We start from the raw sequence: 12,413 nt of genomic DNA, 5'->3' as shown, positions 1-12,413 counted from the left end.
CTCTTTAATCATTATATTAAGTCTTTTCATTCACCTATCCCGTTTTCTCTCATTCTCATACAATTTCCTCAGCGCTGATGTAAAATATCCTAGTACTACTCCCAGGTCAGGCTACTTCTTGCTAAAGAGCACTTGTTCCAGCAGTTTTATTGCTAGGTGGTTGCTGCTAGGCCAGCTAGAAAGGAATTCACATTGCAACCACTTCTGCCAGTGGGGTGCTAATTTGGAACTCTTTCCTGTGCCCGCTGTCTGAAAGAAAAACATAAAAAAAAATCTTTTCAGTCAAACTAATCTCGTCTCTATAAGAGAAATTAGGGCAAGGGTAGTCGCACAAAAGCTTTTTCATCGAGCTACACGACTTTGCCCAGACACAAACCTTGGGAAAACAACTTCCACATCATCTGACTGCGATAAACCAACAGAACCACGTTTTTCTCTTGAAGTTACCTCTGCTCCTAACGCTTACGGAAGGTTCAGGAGTTTAATTCTTGCAGCTGTACTGCTTCTCAGCTATGCCCTGTGATGTTCCTGACTATTCAGCTCTGAGCATTTCAGCTACACTCTGCAGTGTTTCTGACCATTGACCGTGAGCTTTTGAGACGTTATTTGGCTGTATACATTTGTGCAAGTGTTCAGCTGCCTTCTTCACCACTCTCTCTTCAGCCCTGCCTTCATGTTACGCTGAGGGGATACCACGAGCAGCACGACTGTGCCAGGACGTGCTTGAACCGTGCACCCGACTGCACTTTCTATCACGAACCATTGGCTTATTTTTTTGTTTGTTGGGCTGGTGCACGACAGGAAACGCTTCAAAGCTTCCCCAAAATCACTGAAAAATAAAAAAATTGAAGATAGTTACTGGTGTTGTTGGAACGCACAGCAGTTGGAACCTAATGCAGCGGAAGATAAAATAACTACAATCATTGTTTGAACACATGATAGTCGGAATCTTATGCAGTGGATTGCCTCAGTGTCTTTTAAAGGCACTTCTCTGGGGGATAAAATCAACATTTATCCTCATTTTTTCCCCAAATCCAGCAGCGACCCCTCAGCCCCACCCCCCACCCCCCCTCAATCCTCCTCACACCCCACAGCCCCCTCACAGCCCCCCCTCCCCTCCCCTCCCCTCCCCGCGGGCTCCCCCGGCCCCGCGCCGCAGCCAATGGGGTGCGGGCTCGGCGGGAGCCGTGACGTCATGCCCCGCCCCTTGCCGAGCAGCGGCGGAGGCAGCCGGAGAATCCCGAGCGCCCCCCCCCCCCCCCCACCTCCCTCCCCTCCCTCCCCTCCCGGCTCCCAAACAAGATGGAGGCCGGCGGCTGCTGCGGGCACCGGCGCTAGCGCGGCCGCCGCTCCTCCGCCTGGCGGGGAGAAAAAATAAAACCATAAATAAATAAATTTAAAAACAAACAAAACAAAAAAAAAGGGCAAAAAGGCTGGAAGCGTCTCCATCCTCCTTCCTCCTCCTCCTCCTCGCTCCGCTGGCTGCTGGCCCTCCCCACGCCGTCGTCGCCCTCCTCCTCCTCCTCCTCTTCCTCCTCCTCCTCCTCCTCCTCCTCCTCCCGCAATTGTCTGCGCTCCGGCTCCGTGCATGCCCGCGCCGCCTCCTAGGTGGCTGCGGGGGGTGGGCGCTCCCGGCGCTGCCATTCCGCGCATACCTCCCCATGTCCCTGCGCCCGCCGTGGCCGCCCGCAGCCGCGCACCGCCCGCTCCGGCTGCCGCTGCTGCTGCTGCCGCCGCCGCCCTGAGAGCCGCGCCCGCCCGGGGCTGAAGCCGGGGGCGGCGGCGCCGGGGCCGGGGGGGTCTCGCCCCGAGGAGCCGCCGCACGCCGCAGCCATGAGCAGCGCCGCCGCCGCCGCTGCCGCTGCTGCCACCGCCGCCGCCGCCGCCTCCTCCTCCTCCACCGCCGCCGCCGCCACCGCCGCGGCCGGCAGCGGCGCCGGGGAAGGGGCCGAGGAGGCGGCCAAGGACTCGGCGGACATCGCGGCGTTCTTCCGATCCGGTGAGTGCGGGGCGGGGGTGTGTGTGTGTGTGCGGGGGGCTGTGTGTGTGTGCGTGTGTGTGTGTGTGCATGGCGGGGTGCAGCGACATCTGCCCCCCGGCTTTGTCAGGTGGCCCCGCGGCCAGGTGGGAGCCCTCCGGGCTGAGCGCGCCGCCCGGCTGGGCAGTGTCCATCTTGCCGCCGCCTCCTCCTCCTCCTCGGACAACGGCGCCGCTGCGGGCTGGGGGCCGGGAGCCGCCGCCGCCGGTGACAGGTGCGGCTGCCGCTACCGGGCGGCGAGGATGAAGAGGAGGAGGAGGAGGAATAGGAGGAGAGCGGGAGCCGAGGCAGCGGCGTGCCGCAGGGCTGCGGCCACGGGGGGAGCGCAGGGCGCCCGGCCAGGCGGTGGTGGCGGCGGGGAGGCGGCCGCCAGCCGGCCCCGGGGCTCCCCGGCCGGCGCTGACAGCCCGGCGGGGTGCAACATGGAGGCCGCCACCGTGCCCCCGGTAATGGCGGCGGGGAGGGGGCGGCGGCGGCCGAGCCTCCCTCCGCTGCTCGGGGCCCTTCCCCGGGCGGCGGCTGCTGCTGCTGCTTCTCCTCGTCCTCCTCCTCCTCCTCCTTCATCCTCCTCCTCTTCCTCGCCGGCGGCGGCTCCTCGTCCCCCCGGGCAGCCCCGGGCGGGGCGGGCGCTTCGCTCCCTTGGGCTGCCTAAAAAAGGAGCGGCGTGAGAGGAAAATGCAGACTCACCGCCGGGAGAGATGGAGGAGGATTGCCGCTTTTTGCCTGTGGTGGAGAAAAAAAAAAAAAAAAAAAAAGACAATAAATAATAAAGCCGATGGCTGTAAGAAACAATGCTGACGAAGGCTGCGTTAATTTTTTTTTTATTTTTAAGGAAAGTCGGTGAGGGAAGTGGGAAGCGGCGCGATGGGTGCACGGTGCTGGCCGTGCTGGGCTTCGTGGGGATGAAGGAGGAGGTGTGATTCGCAGCAGGCATCCCAAAAACAGGGTTTGGAGCCGCCTGTGTGCGGACAGACGGACCGAGGCAGCGGGTCGAGGCTGCGAGGGGCCTGGTGCTGCCCAGAAACCTGTCTCGCCTGACAGCGCCGAGCGCGAAACTCGCTGTGGAGATGCCGGCCGTGGTGGGCTGTGGCGTGGAAGAAGGGCTGATGTGAGCCCTGCCGCTCTCAAAACGCCATTTTCACACTAAAATCGAAATGCTGGGTCCTGGTAGTAGGCTTGCGTAGTTACAAAGAGGTACGCGTCGTGTAGTAAGCTGGCAGCTCTGGACGACCCAGCCAGCTGTATTAATAGTCAGCCTCCACGCTGGTGTGTGGGCAGGGGGATGACACAGACTTGATGAGCTCGTAAGTGGTGCAGCGAGGACTTGTGATGCTGGTAGCTTCTGATAGCAGGGGAGTTGCACCGAGCTTAGTCTTGCAGCAGCTGAAAATCTGAAAGCAGTAGAGAAAGACATCGCGTGTTTATGGAAGAACTCTTTTATAATATTTAACAACTGGCGTTCCCATTTCTCTGTTTACGCGTGGAGGTGATGTGGTTCAGCCAGGGCAGCGTCACACGCTGGAAAAGGTTCTGGCATCTCTGTGGGTGTTTGGTATTGCGAAGAGCTCATTGAACTCTGCACCCCTACATGATTGACTATTCGATAAGAAAAGGGTCCATTAAAAGATCGTGGTGCTTCCCTTTGTTTGGACAGGAGGTACAATTTTTTTTTATTTTGGTGAAACACAATGGACACAGCGATCAATGAACAAGCACAAAGCTTAGTTTGGTGTACGTGGGAGCAGACAAAATATTTTTCTCTTTACAGTATTTACAATGACAAATGCTTCCTTTTTCCTGTCACTTGCAGAGAATGTCAGCAAAGCTGTAGCTGTTACTTAAAAGAGAAAATGAGTAAAAATGTTACAGTGTTTTCCAGGAGAGGGGAAAAAACCACCCAAAAACAAATGAAAACCACAATGCCTGAACAATCAGTTCTAATCTTAGGTCAGTTAAATTGGTCAGTTGTACAGCCAGGGGGGGTGTTAGCTTTCCTCCTGTCCTTTTGAAAGACAAAGCCTGAAGCAGAACTGAAGTAGCCTGAAGAACAGCATTTCAGCGTTTGGAAGATGTTTTATTAGGATATTGAACAATGGCTATGCTCACTTGAAATGTGCATGTTTCCAGTTTCTGCTTTGGTTATGTAAATGTAAACTCCCTCTGAGTTGTTGTGGAAATTGGTTGCAACTGAAACACAAAGACATGTTACTGAAGGAAGAAGCTGGACTGGAAGTGAGGTGGTACTATGAAAACATAAAGATAAGGAGTCTTGAATTTCAATTTAAAATTAGATGTATCAGAGTTGGAAGCAATAGAGGCAGCTGACTTGTTATGTATTTGCTATCCAGATCTTATTAACTGAAGATGAAAAGGCGAGAGCACCTTGTTAGATCTGTCACCTTCTTTGTGGCACGATTAAGAGTGAAACCGCTAAGAAGCAGAGATGGTGCCAAGCAAAGCGATTACATTTGGACTGAGAAAACACAGTGGTTGTAGGAAGTGCCTTTCTGTGCTATATGTAAACTGGAGATTAGAGATGACAGTGTAACTGATGGGGAGGATATGTTTTGAGCTGAAGGTGTGTAGACAAGTGTCCCTTTTTGTCTAATTAAAGTTGTGCAACTTGATGAATAAAATCTCTTAGTCTACAATTTTGTTTTATAATTCTAAGAGCCTGGGTAGCAAGGTATTGATGCATGTGTTAAGTATACAAGATCTATTCTGCGTCAAAGTATTAGGTACAAACCTCTCAAAGTGTATTCAAAGGTTTAACTAAAAATCATGTGAACATACTTTTCAGGAAATAAATGTACGAAGTGGAATTGAGAGACAGTCATCAAGGCATGGCTTGCAAGGCAGTAAACATACAGAAGACTTGTTTGTTTATGCTGTCTTTTCATTGTTACTGTTTTTAAATCTCCATCCTTAGAGCTTCAAGTCCGTAATATTTTGGGAAGGTGGTGCACCAGTCAGCTGACATCTTTGCGATGCGAGAATGAGAGCTGTCCATTTAAGTTTAATCAAGCTATTCTAACATCGTCCTCCAAGCCAAATGGTTATTGCAAGTTGAAGTTCATTAATTTTGATTTTAGGCGATGAGAACAAAACTTTTTTTCCATCCAGCATCTTAGCTAGGTATAAGGGATAGTGATTGTACATCATAGTTAAATTTACCTTCCCGGGATGCTGAAGAGGTGTGTGAATACCAGACAATGCAGAGAAAAAGGCTTGCAGACACTTAGGCAACTCTTAGCTAGACAATATAGCAAGTACCTTTATAAAGGACTGCAAGAAGTCTCAGTGGAAAAACAAATAAGCAAGTTGCCAACTGATAACTCTTTGCTGTTTTGTGATGCAAGTGGATGTAATTATTTCCTGTATGATAAATTACATCTGAGAGCCTTCGGAGAGCTGTGCAGTAACTTCATTCATGCACGGACCGATGGTACCATTTCTGAAGCCCCTGAGGAGATTCTGATTGTTACCACTGCTTATTGCAACACTCACCACATTTGCAGAAGCAGAAAAGTTTACATTCTCGGGGACCTTGCTCTGGCTAAGCCTGAGTAGTTACGCACCCTATTGATAAGATGTCCAGGGTGTCTTACTTTTCCTTTGTTTTTCAGACATTTCTGTCTTTGCCAGATCAAATCCAAATACATCTGTCAATCATAATTCAGAACTTGATCTAGGAAAGCACAAAGGTGGAGGACTTGCCATGTTAAAAATGAGTCTCCGCAGGTGGCAGCAGTCCTTTCTCCGGAGGAGGTCTCTGAGATGGAAGAGGAGCAGGTCTGGAGGAGAAAGGTGTCTGAAGTTTGGTGTGCCACCTCTCCCCGACGGGAAGTCGGAGAAGGAGGTGGTTGCCAGAACAGTTTTGAATGGCACTTGATTCTAGCATTGTGTGCTTAGCCTTTCCTGGAGCTGCTCCTTATTGTAAGCTTAACGGTAGGAAAACTTTAAACTTTGTTTTGAGCTCTATCTGGGCACTTAAATGTTTATGGGAGTATTTTGGGAAAATGGGATGCTGAATTCTGTCATGGTTATGGACATCAGATTGAAGACTTCTGCAAGTACCAGTGGCTTGAGAGACTTTGGTCAGTCTGCATAAGGCTTGAGTACAAGTCTGCCTATTGCAGGCTAGGCTGAGTAGGTAAAACCGTATAGGAAGTATTAATAGCATAAATGCATTCAGTTGTTGTTTTTTCCTCCTAAATGATGAATTTGTGGCTTGATTAGTTTTCGTGAATAGCACTTAAATAATAACATAAAGATAAAAACCAAAGGATTTGTTGAGAAATGCAGGATTTCAAGTTTAAAGTGAGGAACTGTATTTTGCTTCTTCCTTGTCACCGTGTTTTGCACAACTTGGTCTTGTTGCTTTACATTAGTGTCCAAGTGTAGTAGTGGCTAGGAGGGCTGTCTGCAGTAGATAATATTAAAAATGCTAGTGAAGAAAATAAAATCTGTTGGAAGAGGGGAAGAAAAAGGCGGGGGGGGGAGGGAAGAAATGGAGAAGAAAGTATGCATGCTGTGCAGCAAACTTTTCCATGAATACTGCTAATCAGAAACATGCTACCTTGTAGATCACGGACAACATAACTTTCATACTAGGCATCAAATTTTAAAACCAAGGGCAATTTTCAGCTTAAATCCGTGGAGCAGAACACACAACGTGTCAGGTTCAGGTAGCGGCTTTCTACCAAGGTTTATCCATCTCCTGCCGATACGTAGCGGCTGACTTACAGTGAGTGCAGTCAGAGCTGTGGTTGTGTGGGTTACTTGGCATGGCATCTGGGCTAGCTACAGAGTAGCTGCAAACATCTAATAAAAATAGTCTAATAGGGAAGCCAAAAACCAAGTGTTGGCAGGGAAAACCGGTGGTACCCCACGTGGCATCTCCGTGCTCTTCTCTGCAAGTATTCGTTTGGGGCCCTGCGGCTGTCAGGAGCTGGGGCACGTTGGGGGTTTTGTGAAGTGGTGAGGTCCGCAGAGAGCATGAGCTACGAAACAGGTTGGCCATTGCTTTTCACGACTCTGTTATTTTGTCCTATGAGCCTCACTGGTCAGTGGGGAAGTTGCAGCAGCATTGCTGTCATTTGGGCTGCCTGATTCAGGCTGGGGAAGAAGTGGGACCTCCTGTGAAGTTGTCACTTGGGCTCCACAGCATCCATTGTAATAAGATGCGGGGGGAGGGAGGGAGCTGAAAAAGCTGAAAGACAGGGAAATGTCCCAGCTTGGTAGTTGCAGGACTAAAATAACTACAGAAACAATACAATGGAGAAGTTACCCTGGGAATAGTGTTGTTGGATTGACATTTCCTGGAATAACGAGCGAGAGGACAGCGCGTGTCGGTGTGAGGCGCAACAGCTGCTGTGCCACTTCGTTTGGTGTGGAAGAGCCAAACCTCTTGGGGTACTGAAGGACGGGGAAAGGTAGAGGTTAGGCTGTGTGTGCAAGAGAGGCAGAAGTCATGATCATTACCAAGAGGAAACGGGGTTACTTGTAACATCTGTGACAGCTGACAGTTGATAAACTAAATGCACGTTTGAAGTGGAAGGTAAATGGGAGCTAGAGAAAAGCCAGGCCAGTTCTTGAGAGGAGTAAGTTTGAGCAGGCATGAAGCACTGACACGCTCAGAACTAAGCTTAGAAAAGAGGCTTGTTGCAGCTCAGGCTTGCACTGTTTGCAGGGCTTCATTGCTGTGTAGATGAGGTGGCTGGTAAGCTTCTCGCAAAGAAGTGTTTTCTCCAGCTGGATGTGTTCTGCAGAACCAAGTATGAAACTTCAAACTGAGCTTTCACGTGGCTTCCCAAAGCTTTTCAATGTAAAACGGTTGTGAAAATACATAAAATCTTGACAAGGATTGAAAAGACTTTTCCTATCCCAATATAAAGAGAAAATACTACTATCACTCCACTATTTTTCAATTTAAAAAAAAATAGTTCTAGTGTGAACAAATAGGCCTCTTTAGATGCAGACCGTTTGGTCAGTTTATTAATAGGCTGAAACTGCACTGTGATTTTGCTCTGCAGCTTGAAGAAGGAGATGAGATCACTCTGAAATAGCTGTTTATGGTCAGCAAAAGTGTTAAAACAGGAAAGACATGCAAACTTTGGAAATGCCCTGGTAGGTGTGTGACGTCCTTTTGAAATTAAATGATGATTTTTATTAGAACAAAGGGAAATAATTTTTCTTCTTGATGCTGTGAGAAACAAGTATCGTCTAAAAAGAAGAGGTCTACAAAAGGGCTACTGGTTAAAATGAAAAATTAAAGCCATAGCAAGCTATTTTAGAACTAATCACTAAAATGGTTGCATGCTTGGTTCTTCTCATAAAGACATTTGTTTGATTTAGAGAAAGAACTTTGTCTAACTTAACATTTTTTTTTTTTCTTGGTGCAATGAAATCAAAAAGTAGATTACTGGTGAAGTAATACGCATGATCTGCAAAGCTGAGTCATGTTCCTTCAGGAAGGATACTGCTGTTTTGAGAAAACAGATCACTTTCCCAGTAGTGAGGAGGAGGAATTGAAATGACAAGGAACAACAACTCAAGTGCTTTTAGCAGTAGACACTACATTAAAGCACCCGCTTTTGCATCTCTAGAATAGGTTGGTATATTGATACACAAAGAGGAGGGTCAAAAATGGCTTGTGTCCACAACGTTTCACCAAACAGTCTGCGTGGCAAGAGCCTACAGGCTCAGCTGTAATGACACCAAGCCTCTTCCATTCACTTGTCTGCCAAATGGATGTTCTAACTCATCTGAAACTGGAGCTGTGGGTCCCAGATGCTTGTGGTTGCACAGAGGAGCTGGGGCTGGCCTAATTGTCTTTGGGCATTTATTTAAAAAAATAGGGCTGGTTTCCATGGTTGTTGAATGGAGTCTTGTCAAAGCATTGTCAAATCTGTTTCATCACCTTACATCATTACTACTGCCATGCATAAATGCCTGTAGCAATGATTGATTTTTAAAAAACAAAGGCAAAAAAAAAAAACCCTGCATATATCAAACAGGTTTTCCTAGTGTGCAGTGCTCACCTGTGCATCTTGCTGCTGCTTTGAATGTGGCATTTGTAACCTGGAACTTAGTAATACTGATTTCAGTTCTTCAGTGTTTTATAATGCTGCTTTTTTTTTTTTTTTTTTCCCCCCGTAAGAGGACCTCTGCAGAGAGGTGAGTAAATTCCTTAGTAGTATCGTGGATGGTTAGGAAGCAAGATTTAAATGATCAGAAGAAAACTGTAGGTCTCCAGCAGTTGCAATGCGCCAGTGGATTGCTTTGTCTGGTATGATTTATGTGGAAGCGTTTCAACAGGGTGCACAGATAATTCATTCCTACAAATCTGTGTAGGAGTCAAGTTAATATTATCAACTTACGCAACAGTCAGAATGTGAGGCTCAGATTCAGGAAGGTTTGTTTAACTAATTTGCCTGGGAATAAGTATATAGATAAGTGTGTGTGTATGCTGGCAAAAAGAATATTCTGTGTGGCTTGAAAACTGGGTTGGTTTGATGAATCTTAACAAAAAGTTGGGGAAAAGTATTCTGGGCAGTAGGTGCCTAACAGCACTATTGTGACTAATGTGCTGTGTTCTGGTCTGCCATGAAAATAGCCAGAGTTTAATTACTCATGTTTCCTTGCTGTTTTAGTACGTAGATGAGCAATAATAGTCATTCTTAAGGTGTCTGCAGACTATGTGAACAACTAACAGTGCTTTCTGTAGTTAGCTTCATACGCAAGTGTTTAGCAATTGGAGGCTGGGGGTCTGGGGTCGTGGTGAAAAGAGATTTCATAAGTGCTGAAAAATTAACAGGGAAGTACACTATGGCCAATAAGGCTCACAAGGAAGTGTTAAATACCTACTTGTTTTTATATAGCCCATTACCTCACTTCTTGTTTAAAAGAGCAAATTAAAATAATAATAAAAAAATATAAGAAATTGCTGCATTGTTGTGCATCAGTGAAACCTGCAGCCTTTTGAGATAGTCTGGCAAGGCATTTGGTCAAAGGTTTTCTCTAAGCTTTGTGATTGTCACAGAGCTGGTAAATAACTTTGAGGCCATCAAAGAACAAGAGATGTTATTGCTGAGATTTCTTGACAAAAATAATTGTCAAAAACTGAAGTCTTGGGGACTGCTTGTTTTCAGAGCCAAAGCAGATGTTAAATTCTTGGATGAAATGGGGTGACGTGTCTTAAAATTTGGCCGAGACAATAAAGGGAGGATACATAAGAACAGCAGGAGAATACATCAAGAACATCCTGAGAAGTGAGTTAGAATAAATGGAGTGTTTAAATACTAGGCATTACTTAGCTAGCCTCTTACACTCCACAATGTGCTGTGCTGTAGCCATTGTGTGGACTTGGCTGTACACTACTGAATAGAATTTTCTAGTGGAGCGCTAAGGTTGTAAGACCTTTGCTTTCCAAATGTTTTTCATGCTACTAACTTCTGGACTTGTTAAGATATGTAGCATTGGAAGCAAAGATGATATCATTTTCTGAGAACGTGAAAATGTTCCTCCCTCTTCTAAAAAAAAAAAAATATTTGGGTTAAGGTTGAAATGTCTTCGCTTTTTCTAATTCTTGTGGAATTGGAGAAATGGTTATCTGCAGTTGAAAGCATGGGAAAAATGTGGAAAGCTGCAGCAAAGCAAGGTGAATCGATACGTAAGTTTGCTGTGGATGGTTCCTGTTCTAAAGCTGATCAGACTTTAGATGTCAAACCCCACCCTTTGGAAGCCTCCCTCTGCTACTATACAGAAATAAAATAGGGTATGGTATCTCTGCTAAAGAAACTGAAAAACCGTGATTGTCATTTTTGAAAAAAAAATCCATTCTTAATATCTAAGCTTTTATCCCCGACTTAATTTATTTATCTATTTTGTTGACGTCAGTTAGCACGCCCATTTTGGTTGCAATTGCACATCAGGGTGGCCCTAAAACAACGGAAATGTGATGGTTACAGCATTAGCTTATGCTCTGCTTTGCACCCCTTGGAGTCACGTTTTGTATACGTCAAGTAGCTGTTTCTGCAGTTAGGGATAGTTGTTAGACTTGGACTTGTCGTGGCCTGCAAAGCTCAGAGAGGAAATCAGTGTCTTGCCGCGCTTATCTGACAGGGCTTCTTGTGAGCTGGTCTTCTGTAAGGACAACAAAGGCAAGCCAACCTCAAATTCATTAGGACCGTGACACCTTTTCAGATGAAAGGACTATGTGCGCTGTAATCTCTTATCTAGTATAGCAACTTGTTGGTTGGCTTCTTGGTGCTTCAGTAAATAGATAGATAGATAAAGACATCAGCTTCTCCAAATTTAGCTTTTCAAATCAAAACAAGAACGCTCACTCGACTGAATTTCTTGTCTTGGTGGCTTAGCAAAGAGTAAGAAAACCTGAACTTCATTTTTGTTCCCGTTGTGGGAAAATTGTACTGCTTGTCTGTTGAATTACCAAGTCAGCAGAGCTAAGGCAAGCCTGCTTGTAAGAAAGTGATAAAATACAGTTTGGATCTCGTGGTGATCCTTGCAGAAGGTAGCCCTGATGTGCTGCTGTCTGTTGGTGCAGAAAGCAGTATCATTTATTTGTTGTGTGCTGCAAAGGTTGCAGTTGGATTTGCCTGTCCTTAACTCGGAATAAGGGTAATAAGGGTGCAGCTTCTCCAACAATAACCACTTGGCGTGTGTGTGTTAACTTCTTTTTTTTTTTTTTTTAAGCTTGGAATCAGATGCATCCTTCCCTAGCCAAAGGGAAACATTTGAGAAGCTGTGACGCATTTACACAGATGAAGGAAGGAAATGTCCAAAAGAGTCAAAAGCTAAATATAGATCAGTTTACTGAGTTGAACTCTGGGTGGGAATTGAAGAACTAAATATAAATCCAAATTTGTACCTTTGTAACTTACATAACCGAGTAGTATAACCCTTTTCTGTTTTTTCATTTGTTAAACTTTATAGTGGACAACTTCGGGTAAAGAATTGTGTCAAGCCTTGTGAGAGAGCTTTCCAAGTGCCTTAAATACGAGATGGCACTGAGAAGTCTAACTGTTTCTCGATTATTTCTATAGCTCAGTTTAATTCTCTGGAAAAGTGGATTGTGGATTTTACTGTGTGGGTTTTTGTTGTTTTCTTAGCTCCGCTGTGGAAATTATATTTCCTGAGTTGGACAGTGAGATTGAGTGCACCCTCAGCAGATTTGCCAACAACACCAAACTGTGTGGTTCAGTCGACACGCTGGAGGGAAGGGATGCCATCCAGAGGGACCTGGACGGGCTTGAGAAGAGGGCCTGTGTGAACCTCAGGAGGCTGAACAAGGCCAAGGGCAAGGCCATGCATCAGGGCCAGGACAATCCCAAGCACAAGTACAGGCTGGGCA

The 12,413-nt window shown here is 46.5% G+C and overlaps 1 protein-coding gene across 2 annotated transcripts in view; it reads left to right on the top strand.

Moving 5' to 3' along the window:
• The first annotated feature begins 1,296 nt into the window (after positions 1 to 1,296).
• TRIO (trio Rho guanine nucleotide exchange factor) overlaps positions 1,297 to 12,413 on the top strand; it is a 243,097-nt gene continuing 231,980 nt past the window's right edge. For both annotated transcript variants that reach the window (XM_082753785.1, XM_082753789.1), the window contains exon 1: positions 1,297 to 1,999. In XM_082753785.1, coding sequence (XP_082609911.1) covers positions 1,834 to 1,999 — 166 coding nt within the window. In that variant the 5' untranslated portion in view covers positions 1,297 to 1,833. The remainder of the gene's footprint in view (positions 2,000 to 12,413) is intronic.

This window comes from Aythya marila, assembly GCF_965140915.1.
Source record: "Aythya marila genome assembly, chromosome: 2".
Taxonomy (NCBI): domain Eukaryota; kingdom Metazoa; phylum Chordata; class Aves; order Anseriformes; family Anatidae; genus Aythya; species Aythya marila.
The sequence above is the reverse complement of the archived record's forward strand: the minus strand, read 5'-3'. Positions and strand labels throughout refer to the sequence as shown.